Below are 18,924 nucleotides of genomic sequence, written 5' to 3'. Positions count from 1 at the left end.
CAATCGCCTGCTCGTACCGCACCTCCCCTTCCCGCCCTCACAGGGATGAACCAATCAAAAGTGAGAAACGCGCCGGCCGCTCCGGAAGGCAGCCAATAGGCTGAGAGAAGCGGCAAGAACACGCGCCACGATTGGCGGGAGACCGGGCGTTGTTGCTAGGCTGGGTGAAGATGGCGGCTCTGGACAGGGTCAAGGTGCTGGTGCTGGGCGACTCCGGTGAGTCCGTGTCCCCGGGCCTTGGGCCCCGGCCACTCGCCTCCCACCCCGTCACCCGCTGAGGGGCCGGGACCGCCCGCGTTCACTCAGCGCTGCTCCCGGCCTCGCCGCCTGTAACCCCGGCACCGCCTCCCAGTAGTTGTTCTCTCTCTGTGCACTTGCAGGTGTCGGGAAATCGTCGCTCGTTCACCTCTTGTGCCACAACCAGGTGCTGGGAAACCCGTCCTGGACGGTGGGCTGCTCCGTGGACGTGCGAGTAGGTGACATGCACGGGCTCCTGGTGGCCCTGAGCCTGACGTCTGAGGGAATTTTATTTTAATTACTTACCGCCCCAGAAGGAGGGTGTACTTTGATCATGTGTTTTGCTGATGGCTTAATCTTCTGATACAAGTAGCGTCAAATGTGAGCCAAGCACTTGTGTAAGCAAGTTTTGGTTTTCCAAGGTTGTCACAATCAAACGAGACATTCGTCACTCGCAGCTCCCTGCTGCAGTGGCCACTGGCGTGTTACAGGCCACAGGGTGGCCAGTTCCGTGAGAAACAGCCAAGGAACAGCCCAGTTGTCAGCCAGACACAGTGGGGGAAACAGTTTGTGCTCCTTTAGGTTGTGGGAATGCAGGAAAGCTCTGGATGATACTCATTGCGTTAGAAAAACAGATTAAAATTTAGGGTCTGACATGCTTCAAGTGCCCGTGGGCCTGGGTGAGGAAATTAACAGGAGGAATTTATTGCTGAGGCCTGGGCACCAGGAACGCAGGTTTATAAACCACAAAGACATGTTGCAGAAAGCAGAGCTGAAGGAGAAACTAACAAAGACAATTAATAAGACTCTCCCTATCTGGCAAAAAGACAATAAAAAGGCTGAAAATGTGGGCTAGTTGGCATGAGAAGTGAGAAATCAATAGCCAGTGGAAGATGGAATACTGATTAACGAAGAGAACTGTGTAACTTGTAAGCCAGTGGGCACTAATTCCTTTGTTTGCCAAGATGTATAAAATAGTTGTAAGTTTTGGTGACTGATGTACACATTTGGTGAAGTGCTACTCAGGTACCTCAGTGCTGAATGAATTAGTGTTGATTTTCTACCCTGACTGGGTTAGAGAGTTTATTTCCTGGGTTTTGGTGACAATTGTGACCGTGGGGTTGCTTCTCCTCCTGACTGCTTGCTGCAGGACCTGCTGTGGGAAGAATGAGGATGTCCATCCAGCAGTTCTTTGGCCCAGCCTACAGCCCTCATGGGACATTGATAAATGCCTTTTTTTTCTACATCACTCTGCTGCATTCTCCTTGAAATGCATTGCCCTAGGTTAGGAATGTATTTCCAAGATCTGAGGAGAGGAGCATGGCAGTCCTGTTTGATTGTGGAGCAGAAATGCTCAGCACCTCTGGGGGCAGAAGTTGTTGATTAATTCAGTTGAGATGTCAGAATTTGGGTTGGAAAAAGATGTGGTCAGCTGGAATCCAGGTCTGTCACCTGTGTCAATATTCTTGCAGTGCTGCCATCTGGGTTTTAATAACTGTAAGAAGTCAAGACCTTAATTTTTTCCATTTGCTTTGGCAAAACGCCGCGTCTGAGCGCATCATGAGATGCTGCGTTTGTTAATGCTGAGATGCAGAGGATGTTCCCTGTTTACTCACCAGCCTCCATCTCACATGAGATGAGGCTCTCCATCTCTCATGAGATGGGGCTCTCCATCTCTCTGGTGCCCAATGCTCCTTGACTCATTTCATCTCTCTTCCACTTGAGAGGTTTGAAGTAGTGTCAGCATGAGAATTTCCAAATTTCTGTCCAAATGCAATAATCCTTCCAGCTGGAAGTGTCAGTGTCATGTGGGTTAACTCTGTGACATGGTGCTGGGGTTGTGTATGGTGTGAATTTTCCATCAGATCCATGACTACAAGGAAGGAACTCCAGAAGAGAAGACCTATTACATCGAGCTGTGGGATGTTGGAGGCTCCGTGGGCAGTGCCACCAGTGTGAAAAGCACACGAGCAGTGTTCTATAATTTGCTGAATGGTGAGTTTGCTTGGTGTAAATATGGTTTTACTACTGGCTCTGTTAGGAGCTGTCCCTTGGTTCTGAGGCAGAGTTCCAGGCAGCCTGGCTGAGGGCTACATGGTTCTCCTTTCTGATTTATGCAGGAAAAAAAAACCTGATACCATTCATAGGCAGAATTTTATGGATTCAGTTATGAATGGCAGATATTCCAGGCAGACCTGTGCAGATGAGCTCTGTCAGCCTTTCCCTTCAGTCTTGTGCAGCTGGCACAGCAGGGAGCCTTTGAAGGTGCAGTGGTTGCAGACCTTTCTGGGTCTGATACACTGCACAAATATGATTTTTATATTTTTAAGATTTTTTTTTATGATTAATACTTTCTTGTCTGTTCTGTCATAAAACCTACAGCAGAGAAATTATTTCAGTTTTTATGAACTTTGATAGTTACATCCTACCCTGGCAAATTTGAACTGTCTCCCATAAAATTGCCATATGCTGATAACCATCTTGCCTCTGCTCATTTAGCTTACCAACTTATTTTTAAGGGTTGAATCTTGCAACTTGCTGCATATGTAGAAAGTAGCATTTTGTGCCTTCTGTTGAGATACTGTCTTAAAGGCCTAGTAGTTCATCTGTGTCTGTAACAAGAGCAAATAAGAGATTATAAACATAACAGTGCAGCTTTTCAGTTGTTACTTTTTGTTATCCCAGGGCAGTTCACTAAAAATAGATGTGTATCAGACTAACAGCTGCTTCTGGAAATCTGGCTCAAGTGTTCTGTTTGCTTCTCTTTGCTTATTCCCACTCATTTGAAGGCCTTTCAACAACATGTTATACCACACAATAAACATTTTTAGTGTGTGATTAACTAGTTATTTCTTCTTCCTTTCTCAGGGGGAAAACTGTGTTAGGTACCTCTTGATTATACTGTTAACCAGATTTCTGTATATAAGACTGGAGTAGAGTTATGCCCTCAAAGCAAGCCTCTTTGGTATATGAAAAAAAATTGATTTCTTTTTGGTACCAAATCTACAGTGTGCCAGGGAGTGTGGGTCAGACTTGGAAATACCTTAGAACAGCCCATTAGGAAATGAGATCTTGGGCTCGTGCATCTGAATTATAATTGATGACATTAAAATACAGTTATTTATCTCCACTGCCCCAAAGATACTAATTAGACAGCTTGCATATGAAGAGTGTTGACTTTGGTGGTTAACCTTGGGCCTTGTTTCTTTCATTAGATTAATTTCTCCATTAGAGCTTGTCTCACAAATTGCCTCTGCTTGACCTGATTTAAGAAGAGAAGATGAATGCATTCCTTCTGCCTGACTGCTTGTGCTTTCTGGGCTTGCTGTGGTCTGAAAACCAGGCAGTGTTTGGTTGTGGCAGTAGCTGTTGACAGGGCTGGGTACAGTGTGGTTTTGGATTATCCACAGATGTTCTTTTTTGCTGACCCTCCACCTGGTGTGGGGACTGGTAGCTGAGGACAGTGACTGAGCAGTAAAGCCTTGGCTTGCAGACCTTGTTGTGGGTGAAGCATTTCCTTGAGCAGCCATTCTTCCTGCCTGCTCTTTTTGGATGTTGACAGCCTTTTTCTGCTGGTGCAACTAACTGTGCAGGTTTTAGGTGAAGCAGATAAGGGAACTGACCAATCAAAGATATAACTGAGGGAGAGTGTGTGGAGGTGGAGGGTATTTCTCACAGGCTGTGCAGCAGTGCCTCTGAGTCTGTTGCTGTAGGCCAAGTTCTGTTGTATCAGGCATTTTCTCTCTACACTGGGGGTGGACACACAGCAGAGTTGCCTTTTTATACTGTTACTGAGATAAATGCTTTGAAGGAGGGCTGTAGCTGTGATACGCTGGGAACTCTCGTGGGAGATGCTGTGGGGTAGTGGAAAATGTTTGTGGAAATGTGGTTTGTTTGTAGTGTGTACAGTGGGTGGCACCTCTGGGAGTTAAGGTGAAAGACTAAATTAGTAAGTTTTTTCCACCTGTAGGCTGTGAAGTGTTTTGAGAATGAATCCTGATGCAGATAAGGGGTATCATTCCATTTTGTCCTTGAATTGATGGTAGTTTGAAGTCTGGAGGAAGTGGGAACATTCCACATATTGCAGAAGGTGTGAATAAATAGAAGAAATTTGCTAGCAGGAGTTGGAAATTGAGTTAGGAACTGTGGTTATCAGAAGTGGGTGTCTGTTAATAGCACAGCTAGGAAGCCTGACTCTGTCTCAGAATTTACATTTTGAAGGCTCATGATAATGAAAAATGCTAGGAACCTAATCTTAAGTACAATAAGTCTTATTAATTCATGCTTCTATCAGCCATTTAGTGGACTGTGAAATTTCATCAGTGTCTGTTTCCCCTTTGGATACCTCCCCAAGTATATAGCGTTAATTCTTGAAAATGCAGGAAAGCAGTAGTTCTCTCTGAACTCTTTTGAATCAAAGAAAAAGCCTGTAGACTTTATAGATGGTGTGACAAAAAAAATGTTTACCAGAGAAAGGCTAAATTTTCTGCTGCAGTAATATAGAATTTCAGTATCATGAGATGTAGACAGAATCAGTGAATGCCTGTGAGCCTTTTGCAGATTAAACCCTGAGGTGGCTGTTTGTTTCCTGCTTTCATGTGATTTTTCTCTTAGCTCTCAGCCAGTTCTTGATAAGCAGCTTTAAAAAACCTGTTGCATCCTGATATGTTCAGTCTTACTTATTCAGTGTGACTGAACTGGTTATACATCCCTTACATAATTCTCAGATATCTGGGAACCTGCAGGTGTCATTTTGGTAAGATAAGGAGGAGAATATGTATCTTTAAATGGCATCTTGCTGTCTTGTCTTTCACTCTAGGGATAATTTTAGTGCATGACTTGACCAACAAGAAATCATCCCAGAATTTGTATCGCTGGTCTTTGGAAGCGCTCAACAGAGATGTCGCTCCAACAGGAGTTCTCGTGACAAATGGGTGAGTGAAAAACATCCATGCAGAGCTCAGACAGGGTAATTCCAAGCAGTTGTAGAAGCCTTTGTTCATCTCTGAGGCTACTTGGTCTCCACAGGGAAGTAGATGTGGTTAGACTAGGAAGAAAGAAGGACATGGGGAATATCAAAGAAAGTTGATTGTTGATCTCTTTTTTTATACTGCCAATCAGGCGATTCTGACAGCAGATTCCCAAACTGGGTGGCAGAGACCTCGCTTTAAGGGAAAAGATGTTTACTGCATCTTTTATTTGTCTGAGGCCTCTATGAGAGTGGGTCCAGTCCCTGTTACCTCCAGATGTCTCTGTCTGTACTGAGAGATGCCATTGTACAGGGATGATGTGTCTGGGCACAGTGGCATTCCCTCCATGCACCAAGACTGAGGAAGTTCACTTCATACATTTTTGGTTTGGGTGGTGGGGGAATTATTTTAGGAGTGTGGCTAAGAGAGCTTAGAAAACTCTGCTTAAACAGCATGTTCATAATTATTTCTCCAACACCTTGTCAAGGATTTCCTCCTGTACCTCTGCATTCCTGTCATCCATCTAAGTCAAGGAGGTTTTAAAATCTTTGCTAAACCTCACACATGAGCAGGAAGGCAATAATGAGGAATAGCTTTTTGTGGGAAGAATATCAATTGTTTATCTGTCTGTTCTGGTACACAGGTGTTTCTGTAGAAACACGGGAGATGGGAAAGAGGATTTGCATCGTATAAACTGCAAAATTCTCCAGTGTCTCCACAGACAGGTTCTTCACAATTGTTTTAATTTTCAAAAGTTTAACTTCTGTCACGGACAGATGTTCAGCAACTAGCAATTCCTTGCCCAAGTTGTTGCTTTTAGTTGTAAAATTGCTTGTTAGAAAGCTTGGTTTAAGTAAAAATGACAAACAATTGATTATCCTAGCTAAGGAGGATGATTGAAGCTTGGATTCCTATGTAATGACTTAGATGCAGAAGCCCTTCCTTAATTTAAAGATACAGCATATTTTAACTTAGATAAATGGACCATTAATAAATAAATTGCTGGTTTTTGAGAGGCACGGGGAAGGTGATGTTGTACTTGTGCCCACTTACATGGCCATTGCCTCATTCAGGATTGTATTTGTTTTCCTCATCAGTGACTATGACCATGAACAGTTTGGTGATAACCAGATCCCACTGCTGGTAATAGGAACTAAACTGGATCAGATCCCAGAAACCAAGAGGAATGAAGTTCTGACCAGAACAGCATTCTTGGCTGAGGATTTCAATGCTGAAGAGATAAATTTGGTTGGTATCCTTGTTATCACTGTTGTTTTTCTTTTATATGGGAGTGAGTCCAAATTTTAGTAAGTAAAGATGTAACAAAAATTTGGCTTTTGGAGATTTTTCCGGTAGTGCCAGTCATTCACATTTTGGTTGGCTGGGCCCCTTGCTTGATGAAACAGATGCCTTTGTTTCACTATAAGGAGATGTAAGGGTTATTAGATAAGGTCACTTAAGCTTAGAATTGTTGGCTGGGAGTCGAATTTTGTTTTTCAAATTCATAGCTCTGACATAGACTGTCTTTGAATGAAACATGAAGATGACTTTATATAGGTTGATGGGTGTAAAAATATACATGTGCTGTGTGAATGCTTGTATACACACTCCCAATCTCAGGTGTAGCCTGTCCAAATCACTGCCTGACTGTATAGCTGGTGGTGGAAGGAAGATGTGGAGCATTTGGGGGATTGCTTGGAATTCTGCAGTTGATTCACAGAACATTTGGCCTTTTCTCTGAAGTGACTGTGGGGCAGAAATCAGCAGATCCACTGTTTTCCCTCACTGATGGTGTGTCAGGGGAAAGGGTATGTTCATTTCCTTGTGTTTGGCTCCCTTGCACTGATTTCCGTGTGCTTGGTTTGTTGTTGTCTTTTGGGTGTTGTAGGACTGCACCAATCCTCGTTACCTGGCTGCAGGTTCATCCAATGCTGTCAAACTAAGCAGGTTTTTTGATAAGGTAAGTCAATGAAATGATGTTTTATTATCCTGTTCATCAAATGCTGTCTGATATTTAAGCATGAACAACAGTTTAAGCTGCTCCTTTCACATGCCACTCTCTTGAGTTGGTTCAGGCCAGGTGTGAGGAGGCCAAAGATTGATCTGCTTTTGGAGCCCTACAGGAGATAGCTGATCTGCTTGAAGATTTAGTTCCTGATCTGCATAGAGCAGTGGAAAAGAACTCACAAATGTGCAAAGACACTCTGTTTATGCTTTTGGAGTGGTCTGGCAGGCCAGAGAGGTTGCAGCATTCTAGGGTAGTGATGTAGGGAGATACAGGACTGGTTAGCTCTCTTGATCCTAGTTAAAACAACCTTCAGGAATTAAGAAATTAAGAATATTACTCTGCCTTCCTGAAAAAGGGATCATTAAGGTCCACTGTGCAAATGAGGGAAGGAATGCTCTGTTTTAAGCATCCTGTGAGCAAAGATAGCATAGTGGGGCTACTGTGCAGTAGGAACCACTATCCCTAAGGGAATGGGAGTAACTGACACTGAAGCAGGAGACACACAAACCATCACCTCCATTACCCAGGAGGGCTAACTAAATTAAGTGTATTGGAGTTGAGGATAATTAGCTTGTCTAAGAATGGCTGTAGGGGGGCAACTGCTGTGTGTGCTAGAGCATTGCACTAAAGCAGTGGGCCTGGAGCAGAGATGTGGGGTCAGACCTTGCCCCAGTCAGCCATGAGTTTCAGTGCTCATGTGTGAAGTGTTGGTTGCAACCTGAGGTTATGCATGTGCTGTGCAAGCTGAGATCATTCTCTCTTGTTCCCAGGTGATAGAGAAGAGATACTTCTTAAGGGATGGCAATCAGGTTTGTCACTTTTCTCCTCCTTTTTTTTTCATTTCTCCCTGTGTAATGTGAACTGCTGACACAGTCCTCTCTAAAACACGAGCTTCATGCAACCTAAATGACAATCTGTGAATTCTTATATCTGTGGGAGCACAGCTGTTAAGGCTAGACAGAAGAATGGCTGACTTCTGTCAGCTGAAGTATTTGTTTGTAAAGTTATTGGCAGTAAAATACTTAAATATGCTAACAGAGAAGTTAGAAGAATGAGGTAAAATGGGCAAATGTGATTTCTTTCACCTCCGTCAGCTTCAGGCCATTGATGCTATCCTGAAGGTTAATGAAAAGGCTTTTTTTTTTTTTTTTTGCACAGCTGGAACTAGATTTAATGTTTAATACAGGTAGTTTGCAGAGACTCAGTGGAGCCACAAGGAAAATGGCAGTATGGTATCAGCTTGTAATTCATTCCTAAAGAACTGACTTAACTGTTTTCAGCCAGTTGGGTTAGTACTAGTAAAATTACTTCTGGTTTGGGCAGGCCACTTCAGCTTCTGTGCCCCCAGCCTCCCCATGTGCAGTTTACCATGCAGGGAGTAGTGAAGTTGCATTTACCATATGTAAAGATGTTGCATATTACCATGAAAAGCATCTCTGAAGTACAGTCACACCTGTACATTGTTAGAGGTAGCTGTGCTGAAAGCTTCTTGGGGAGAGCAGGGGAAAATAGCCACAGATTACAAAATGCTTCCTTTCTTTGTGTGCTTTTGTAGTGCCTTTTAAAAATAAATTTCTTTTGCCTCTTTCAGTTCTGCATGATGCCTTTTTTCCTTCCCCTCTCCCCCTCTCCTCCCCACATTCTAGTGAAAGGAATTTTCCCTTTCATGGGAATAATATCTTAATGCAGAAACCTGCTTGTGTGCTGGTTGTCTTTGATGCATGATGTAAGATTTTTATTTTTATTATTTGCTGCTATTTAGTGGCTAGCCAGGGATTAACTCTACATTCCTTCTGGTTATGTGCCAAAGATTGCAGCCTGCTGATGACTACCTACTTCCCTGACAGGAGCTCAAAACTTAAAACAAATCTTAAATAGCAAACAGTCATGTTTAAAGAGGCAAAATCCAAACTGGAAATTGAGACTTCAGTACAACCTCTTAATGTTATCCATTGAAGTTATCTACATAATAGAACTCTTACCACTGTGTTTGTGGGTTTTCTACAATAGGTCACTAAGATCATTTGTGTTCTGAGGTATTTCTGTTATAAGCTTCTTCAGGATGAAAAGAATGACGAGTTTCAAATTGTTCATAGCTCCAACTTCTATCAGATTGGTGATAAATAAATAATTGTTACTTTTAATTAGTGACTTGGACATAAAAAATGCTAAATCAGGTAACTTTTCACCTATGGTATTCAGGTACTTCTTAGTTATAATGATTGCATTTTTCCTCTTTAAATTCCCAAAGCAGTTTCTATTAAGTGAACCTTTTTACAAAATCTACCTGATTTTATCCTTAGAGATGATTTTTTTTTTCAGAGATGATCAAGCCAGTACCTTAGTGAATACCTTGGATATCTGTTTGAGTTTTGGGCCTAAAACCCCAAGTAAATTTTATCTGTGGAGTTTTTAGTGGACTTTTATTTTGGGAAAGCTCTCCAGCTCTCTGCTTACCAGTGAAGTGTGTAACCTGAGCAATCTGCTGGGAATTGTAGATTGTTTTCATCCAATACCACCCATACATGCCCAAGCTCTTCTGGCATGATTTGTAGGGCTTGGTTGACTCCCTCCATTTTAATAGACTGTGTTTCCTATGAAAGTGTGGAATTGTTTTGGGAGGGTGCATCTACTGGGGTTGCTGTTTCTGCTTGTGAGTAGTGAGTAAGGTAAAAGTTACTCTGGCCTGTAATCAAATAGTTTTATGATGCCTATAGGGCAGATATGCAGTATTAGAAAGCAGCACATCACTTTCTTTTGAGGATGCATTGGATTGAAAATCTGACTGAAATACTGTCAAAGCCAGAGAAGCTTCTGATGAATTTAAGTCGATTTTCTTTGTAAACATCCATTGTCACTGTGAAAGCAGTGTCTGTAGATGGGCTGCAAATGCAGGAATGCTAATCCTTTGTATTGTTACGGCCATTTCTATGCCAATAGTTTTCTTTAAGCTTTCAGCCATTGATAAAACTGTACTTTCAACTGCCAGTGAAGTGCTGCTGCCCGGATTTGAAGGCATAAAGCTTCAACAGCTCTTTGATAGGACTTAGTTTATATTGTTTTATAGTTTTAAAAATGAATGGAGGAGAAATTCTTGTATGCACTTGAATCTGGAGGGAAATGCAGGCTTTGAAATCTGTCATTAACTGGGTTAGGACTGAGGCTTTCAATTTCCCTTGCCAAAAAGTCTTAAGGAGCCCCACAGAACAGATGAGCCATAGTGAAGTTGTGCAGTGTTTAATTGCTGGTGCTCCTCTAGCAGTCAGCTGAAGCACTGTGGCCCTGATTCTGGAGATGGTGTGGAAGAAGTTGCAGTTGGCTTGGTAACAGTGTGGGCTAGAGGGAGCTCCTGCTGATTCTGACATGACAACTTGTCTTCCCTGCCTCTAGATTCCTGGCTTCTCTGAAAGGAAGAGGTTTGGAGGAGGAACACTGAAGAGCCTTCACTATGACTGAGCACTGAAGAAGTGGAAGATGACTTCTCTCTGTCTTAATGACATTCCCATTCCAACTGGGTGCTCAAAGACAGTAATGCTTCTGTCAAGTGGATAAAATGATATTACAGCTGGCTAGCCTGCTGAAGCTTCTGTTGTTGGAAAAGACGTGGGCAAGGTTTTCCAAAAACCTAATCTGGAGCCTAGAGTATTTCTTAGGATTGCAGACCATCTGGATCTATGGGAACTTCTGGGGAAAGTGTGCAATAAGTTGAATGCCTCTCACACTCCTGTGGGAAACTTCGTCATACACAGCACATATATGTGACGTCCTTGTCTCCATTTGGAAAAGTTATGGACAGTCTTTGCAATGTTTTGCATTCTTTTTACCTCTAAAGGAAAGATAACACTGAGTGGGCCTCTCATGTACAGTAAAGTGACCAAAACAAGTGAGCAAAACGTAACGATGGGTAAGGAGTGGTCTGGGAAATAAGAGAATGCCTCCATTAAATGAATGGAGTGTTGTTTCACCTAGAGCACACTGTTCATCCCTATTCAAAAGGGATAAAAGCAATAGGCAAGATGTGAAAAAAGATTTGAAGCCTTAAAAAGAAAATCATCAGTAGAGAACAACTGGTGTTAGTTCTGCTGCTTAAATTAAAATCGTTTATCTTGGAGAGGGCAAAGTAAATCAGGTTCTGCTGTTTATCTTTTCATAATTGATTGTGGTCTTGTTTTTTATATTAAATTAAAAGACAATTCATTGAAAACTGATGGGAAAAGTATGTTTTTATACAGTGCTTATTTGGAACAAATCTAACATGGTCCTACTGAGCCTGAGGACTTAGAGGATTCAGAACACATGAAATGTAAGAACATCCCCTGAATTAGAATGGATAGAAATTTAGAAGGGATATAAAGCTGTGTAAAAATTAGGAACTGAGCATGATTAGGAGGAGAATTCTGTGATATAGATGTTTGCTTTACACAGTTAGCACTAAGGATAAAGAAGACTTGATCTGGTCTGATCTCCTGTACAGGGTCTTGTTTTCCTAAACAGCCCAAGCTTTGTGCAGTTTCTCACCTTGCTAGAATTCCACGGAATGGTAGAAGCCTGATTTATGGCAGTTCCTTCTTTCCACTCCTTCCTCACAGTCATATCTAATGGTTAAGCCTCTGGCAAAGGCTAACTAAGAGCTGGAGTTAGATATAAATAGAGATTAATAATAAATGGGGATAGAAGAAAGTAGAATGCCGGTGTGAAATTGACAGGGAGCAGAGTTCTGCAGTCTCTGGATTACCTCTGCCTGCAGCTCTTCTGGCAGCTGCTTAGAAATAAATGGGAAGCTGCCTACTGCCACTAATCAGGCACAAAAGTGACTGCTGGGGGCACCAGTCAAACTTATTAAAAATATGGATGCTTTGCTTTTCCTTAGGCCATTTCCAGAAGGGTCTGGGAGCAGTTGTAAACATGAGTGCAGTAAGTTTTTAGGTACTTGTGTGAAATAGATTGTTAGTTTACAACCAGAAAAAACAAGGTACCAGAATATTCATTATAAAGAACATGTCTGAGCTGTGCAGCTCAGTACAGCACCAGTGTCTGGCTGTGATCCTTTGACAAGGAAAGCTGGAATTGTTTTCTCAAGGTCAGGTGCACTCTTCGGGTAACCAGATCTGGGCTCCCTCAGGTTCCTAAGGAACTGCAGAGCAAAACAAGCAAGCTATAGTGCTATTTCCTCCTGCACCCTGTGGCGTCTTTGGAGTGGCCAAACCCCTGGTTGCAGCTCACCTGTCTGTGTGTTTTAAAGTAAGCCTCTAGCCCAGAATAAGTATCTTGTTTGTTTGATCTCAGCAGGTAACCACAATTAGGTTTGTTTTTTTTTCCCTTCTTAGGGCAAGGTGATGTGTAATGGAGTTGTGCATGTTGATGAGGTTGCATTTATTTTTGCAGGAAGTTCCAGCTTCTTGTCAGAACCAGGAGTATGTGAGCAGCTGGAGCCAGTTACATTGCTTTTCTACCTTACCTGTTTCAGCTGCCCAAAAATGGTTCACTTGTAAGCTTAGGGATGTGACGCCAGACAACTTTTCTGTGTCACACTAGTTTTATGTGTTCTACCTTTCTTTTCTCTGCACACACATACCCTTTCCATGCCCTGTGACCCTTCTGTCTGTCTTGCCTCTGTCTGCCTACACCACTTTCTCTTTTCCTCCAGCTCTCTTTCTCACAATGACTATCCCTCTTTCTCTCCCCATCTGCCTGACTCCTCTGTATCACAAGAAGTCACAAAGAATCCTCTTCGTGCCTCCTGCTCTGCTCTCTGGTTTCCCCTTTTATCCCCTTTTCCTCTCTGTTTCTCTCTGCCATGCATTGTCTCTCTTGCTGTACCACTAAAATTCTGTTTCTCTGTTTTCCTGTGTCTCTGGTTTTGTCTGTCTCTGGTTTCTATTACATGCACACACATTTCACATCAAAACATTGTTACCCAGTCCCTTTAAATTCAATCTACTCAATGTCTCTGTGTTATTTCCCAGGCAGAAGTATGTGCCCAGGTGCTGTGTTCAGAGTTGTCAGTGAAGGTGGCTCACGCAGGTACGTGTGAGATGTGTTGGACCTCCCATGCACACGCAGTAGAAATGTAGAGCTAATAAACCATGAGCCTTCCCTGTTCCCAAGGGACTTGGCAGAGCTTTCTGGTTCATCTATGACCTCTTTGATGACTGGGGGGATAGTCAGAATGAATATGAGTATATCCTTAACATGGAAGATTTAGCAAGGATGCCACTGGCTTTTTAAGCACATGAAACCTATCCAGTAATGCGCTTTTGGGTGCAACCTTAATACAAATTTTCATTATTGATTATATTTGCAGAGGCAGCTGCAGTATGCTCCATTTGTCACAAATGAGAGATGAACTGCTGTGTATTAGCCTGCAGTCAGTATCAGTCAGCTGTGGTGAAGTCCAGGGTTTGAGTTCTCATTTCTCAGTGGATAACAAGGTGACAGTTTCCACTGATTGAAAACCTGCTTCTGCTTTTCAGCAAAGGGAGCTTAATCCTTCTCTTTCTTTTGTTAGTCAGCTCCTCTTGTTAGAAGTCATGTTTCTGTCTTGCTCCCCTTACAAGGACGGTGGTTACTTTGATTCCTTTGTGGGGCTGAGCAAGTGTGTGTCTTAGTGCACTAGTTTGCTTCAACATAAAGCCATTATCATTATTGATGAATCTGTCACTGGCTGGCAAGTTACCACGAAGTGTGCAGAGGTAGAGCTTTCCTTAGGGTGTGCTTTGCTGCAGCACTCTGTGTTAGGTCCTCAAACACATAGAGATTTTAGGAAAAAAACACCACATAGTTATCAGGTGGAAGAGGGGGAGAAAAATAAAATCCAATTTCAAGTATCAATGGTAAAGCTCTCCCAGATAGTGAGGGCCTGTGACATGTAGCCAAAAGTACAATTTTTAGTATTTATTATCCACTTGTGCTACTGTTTTTATTCTGACATCTGCTCAGTAAGTGTGGAAAATACATTTCATTATGGTGCATGAGGACACAAAGGAGAAATTAAGAGGAGTCTCTAAGAGTGGCCATGTGAACAGCATAAGGGATTTCCAGTTGTGCAGGCAAAGCTGCAATGAATAGCAGTTCTCAGGACCTGACTCAAAACAGATCTTGAAATGAGATGTAGTTCCCTAACAGTGAGAGTGATGATGCCTGAAACAGTTAATGGGAAAAAAAATCAGATTTGTCAATGTTTAGGGTTTTCCACAGTAGCATTAGTTGCTTTAGGAAAGGCGTGCTTTAGCATAGCTTTGAGGACAAGTCCCCAGCATACTTGTAAGGAAGGTGGTTTAGATGTTCAGAGCTCAGTGGCTGCAAAGAGACTGTAAAATCTAACTTTGGCAGTTCAGCTGCTTAGCCAACACCTGCTGCAAGTACCATTAAATACAGAAATGTGTTTTCTTTTTTCTGCTTTGGCATTGTATCACCGAGGTACAGCTTGTTGTGCCCCTTGGCCTTACCAGGGCACAGAAATGCTGGTTCCATACCTACTGAAATTGCACAGGGAAGTTTATTCTCAGCCTACCACCATGGACTTCTCTCAAAAACTACTGAACATAAGACAAGCTCATTAATAAAAACACTTGCCCTTTCTTGACTAGATCGAAATGAAATCTGGACTGTGTGAGCAAGCCAACTTAAAATTCAGTCCTATTTTTGAATAGGAGGAGCATGAAGTGAAATAGTGGGTGATTAACCCATGCACATCTACGTTCCCTTTGACCTGAAAGTTAATGTTTACACAGTGGAAATGGCACTGCTGGCTTTGGGTCAAAGATTGTTTAAAGGACAAGCCTGCCCAGTAGCTGTGAAGGCTATGACTACGGTCAGAGCTTTTATCTTTCTGTCTGATACCATCTGCTCTTCCTGAGGCTTGTTCTCCTCTGGCTTACGTGGGTTTGATGGACTGTCCTACCCTTGCTGAATTAAAGGTCAGATCACAAATTCAGTGGCTGTCCAAAATTAGCACCAGAGTGGGGAAGGACAGAACAAAGCAACGTGACTAAATTTTCTGCTGACTTCTAAGAGTGGTGGTTCTAGCTTGCAGGCCAAGGCATCACAGTAACATGAGCATGTGGCTTCTCCAGCTTCTGTTCATGCAGCATCTGCTTTTTGGCAACAAAGACTGCATGCTTTCTGCTGCAGACAACTTTTATGATCTTTCCTGAACAAATAAATGATAATAATTAACCTGTCTGGCATCTCCCGCTGAACAGTCCAAGAAAAATGACAAGGACATATTTCATAAGATCCATTCTACAGGAAAATACATGTTATTAAAAAGAGCCTTTTTTAATACAATGCTGTCAGCAGTGATTAAAAAAAAAAGTGTAAGCATTATTGCTTTATTTGGTTATATTGTGATGAAAGGTTCAAAAAAGAGATTAAATCCTCCTGGTACTAAGTAGTACACTATCAGATAAACAAAGGCAGCTGCTCTAAAGAGCTCCTGTCCCATTTAGCAGTGTGTAAAAGGTTAACAAGCAAAGAACAGATGCAAGTTGAGGAAGTTGGGATCACAGAGACAGGAGTGAATGAGCATATTTATTAATACATCAGTGATGCATTTTAGCTGATGAAGATAGGAGAAGAAGTTTATCCTTTTAGAAACAGGGTGCATCGCTCTGAAAAGCAACAGGTTATTGCAACAGGAGGGGCACAAATGCATCAGAAAGGATCTGCCTCAGTCACCTGTGATGTCTTCTGCTCACAGGACAGAAGAGCTTGACTTTTGGGACCAGAGAGTGCCTTGCTGCAGAAAGCAGTGGTGAACTGTGATCCAATAATAGTTCTCATCATGGCCCCACTACCTGAATCAGCAGGAAACAAAATTACTTTTAATGCATATGCTGTGAATTCAAAAATTTTTACTCCCCTTTTTCTATTGGATCAAATACAAGATGCTTCAACTTCTCATTGAAAGGAAATCTTTTCCACTCTCTTCATCTTTCATTCATCACCAGGATGTTGAACACTAGCTGCTAAATTTCCAAGCAAGTCCCTTGGTATTTTCCTGCTGCCTCTCTGAAGTAGGTGAGCTCTTTGAGCACCTTTTCAGATGCCTCTGAGAACAGTTCACAGGTAATAAGCTGTTGGTATGCAGGTACCATTCAGTTGTACATGCATCAGGATTGATATCTTCTGCTTTTTGACATATTTCTTTTGGGTCTTGTTATATCTTTCAGCTGGAATCTCCTTGGAGTAAAGGCCAGACATGCACTGGATAATGTCATGAACCCAGAAAGGTAGCTGAGAATACTAAATACTTGTAATGCTCATTCTTCAGGCTTAATTCATTGTGTTTATGCCCCGTGTTTATGCAGTAACAATCCATCGTGTTTCTGTTTCATATTTATATGATAATGAATACAGTTGCTAAAATATTAATGAAGTACATCTATACTTCATGTTACATAGGATTTATAGTGAAGATTTATACTGCAGCTAACTAAAGGGGTTGTTTAGGCTAAATCACAGAAACACTGAGCCTGGAAGTGACCTTTGGAGATATCTCTTCCAATCTCCTTCTCAAGCAGGGTCAGCTGGAACAGGTTGCCCCGGACCATATCCAGATGGGTTTTGAATGTCTTCACTGGTGGAAAATGCACAACCTCTCTGTGCAACCTATTCCAGTATTTGGCCACCACTTAATATTCACATCTGTGGGCAAGAAGGGAAGTCCACAGAGCTACAGGCCCTGTCAGCCTCATCTCCACTCCTGAGAAGGAGTTCTGCAAGGTAACTAATCCTGGGAAACATTTCCACACACATGAAGTACATGAAGATCATTTGGAGTGATCAGCATGGATTTATGATTTCCCTCTTGAATGATGGGGCTAGGACAGAAACACAACATGTGTTAAGATTTTTTTTTCTGTATTTCATATAATTTGGAGATCAATTAAGTGGTGTTTCAACAGAATCTTATGAAATAATGTTTGGAATGGAATGGAATGGGCTGGAATGGAATGGAATGGCAAGGTTAGGCAGCCTAATCAGCTTTAAAACATTACATGGCCATCGAGTGAGTAAAGTGACAACACCTTGTCCATTTTTAGGAAACAAGAATAACCAGGAAGTAGGTCTACAGATAATTAAAAAGCAACACCTTTATTTTCGCTTGTCCCATGAGAAGAAAACAGGAGAATGGAGCCTGTAAAGGGATGTCAGCAAGGTGAAATATACGTTCTCAAAGGGAAATGTATGCTAAAATGTGATATTCTCTCTCCTGCTGTGTGTCTCAGTAAAAGGGGATCTTGGAAACCCCTGAAACTCTGGAACTGCAGTTTGCTAAACTATAGTCAAATGTGTAATTCTTCACTGTCAGAAAATAAGTGAGGTGAACTTTTTACTCTTAAATCTTGTCTGGTAGGAAAGGAGTCTCAAGGGTAGGTGACAAGTGCCAGGTACTTCATTTCTTTGGCAATGATGAATCACTGCTCAGAGTGAGCTAACATATTCACAGTCTTGTACTGGAGAATTCCTCTCTGCTGGAGGGATTTTTTTATGGCAAAGCTGGGAGTGGCCAGGGTATGGAGAGAGCCTTCCAGGTGTGCAGAAACAGAGACCTGAAGAAGACATATAACTTTGAGATTACTCAGTTTATATTCTTCTAGAGCCAAGGAAAAATCTCGCTCCCTCTCCCCTATGCAGAACCACTGTCTCTTCATACAGCCCATCTTCTCCCTCAGGGCAGCCAGCCTATTTTGCCAGCTCCTAGAAGTGGCAGCTCTCAGTGGCTCAGATGTGTTACTCAGAATGGTGTGAGGAGCTACCAGTTTTCAGAGAAGCGGAGATGATTTAAGACCTGCCCCTCTTGCAACCCAAGCTCTCAGTGACTGCTGTTGGGGTCACAGGGACTGGTAACTGCTTTGGGGAAGGAAGGCTTCCAGGATGCTCTAGGAGAGAAAGAGACATTAATCCAGGGTCACATTCATATTTCAGTGTGTGGCTCCTAGAAATTTCCTCCTGGCAGGGCATATGAGCAGAGCAGGTGATGGAAATATGCTTTTTTAATTCTTTTTCTTCTTTTTTTTTTTTTTTTTTTTTAGAGGGGGATTGAGAATTCAAAGTTTAAAAAAAAATCAAATAAAATCAATTGTGTTTTTTCCCTTGCAACTTCTGGAGTGCAGAGCTACTTTCATTAGTATTCTGTAGCTAAATGCTTGCTGCCATTTCTTCCCCAGCAACAGCTTTCTTGAAGAATATTAATATTTCAGAATTTGTAAGTTCCCCTTTCTAGCTCTAATCACAGAAATACAAAATCCTCCCCTGCTTTTGGCCCCAAAATGCTGTGTAATGTTGCCACACAGTGTTTCACAAATATCACTGCCTTCACCATAAGGAAGATACGATTTCTTCTATCCCCAGTGTAACATGGCTCAGAAGAATTAATGAACAAATATTTGTTACACATTTAGAGGGTTGTGAATGAAAATTGCTAGAGGTACAATTTATGAAAGAAGTTTATAAAACAGTTGCAAAATGGCTTTTCTTGGTTCTAAACACCTTGTTCTTTCCCCCTCCCCATGTGTGGGAACTATAACCCTTTTTTAACATTTTGGGGGGAACAGGGATGATTAGGAAACCCAGTCCATCTCACCCCCTGTTTATTCAGATCGATCCTAGGGTTGGCTCTGCAGAGAAGGGCGTTTGGTTAAACACAGACTGGGCTGAGCAAACAGGTTGAAAATTCCCTTGGACTTTCTCACTCCCAGCACT

The 18,924-nt window shown here is 42.2% G+C and overlaps 2 protein-coding genes across 3 annotated transcripts in view; both read left to right on the top strand.

Annotated features, from left to right (window-relative positions):
• Positions 1-157: 157 nt before the first annotated feature.
• On the top strand, positions 158-11,423 carry RABL3 (RAB, member of RAS oncogene family like 3). Of its 2 annotated transcripts, XM_066175312.1 has the most exons (8): positions 158-216; positions 381-472; positions 2,103-2,232; positions 5,057-5,171; positions 6,305-6,455; positions 7,096-7,167; positions 7,986-8,024; positions 10,606-11,423. In XM_066175312.1, exons 1-8 carry the CDS (start codon positions 171-173, stop codon positions 10,669-10,671), a joined length of 711 nt encoding a protein of 236 aa, XP_066031409.1. In that variant the 5' UTR covers positions 158-170; the 3' UTR covers positions 10,672-11,423. The 2 variants fall into 2 exon arrangements, with proteins under 2 accessions (XP_066031409.1, XP_066031410.1); XM_066175313.1 differs by lacking the exon at positions 7,986-8,024.
• A 1,406-nt stretch (positions 11,424-12,829) lies between these two features.
• The window catches only part of HGD (homogentisate 1,2-dioxygenase), a 30,639-nt gene continuing 24,544 nt past the window's right edge, over positions 12,830-18,924 (top strand). The window contains exons 1-2 of the mRNA XM_066175310.1: positions 12,830-13,239; positions 16,389-16,448. The gene's annotated coding sequence lies outside the window, so the exon portion shown is untranslated. The remainder of the gene's footprint in view (positions 13,240-16,388; positions 16,449-18,924) is intronic.

This window comes from Chamaea fasciata, unplaced genomic scaffold (genome assembly GCF_029207755.1).
Source record: "Chamaea fasciata isolate MVZ Bird 193981 ecotype frontalis unplaced genomic scaffold, bChaFas1.0.hap1 SCAF_2, whole genome shotgun sequence".
NCBI classification, from domain to species: Eukaryota; Metazoa; Chordata; class Aves; order Passeriformes; family Sylviidae; genus Chamaea; species Chamaea fasciata.
The sequence above is the reverse complement of the archived record's forward strand: the minus strand, read 5'-3'. Positions and strand labels throughout refer to the sequence as shown.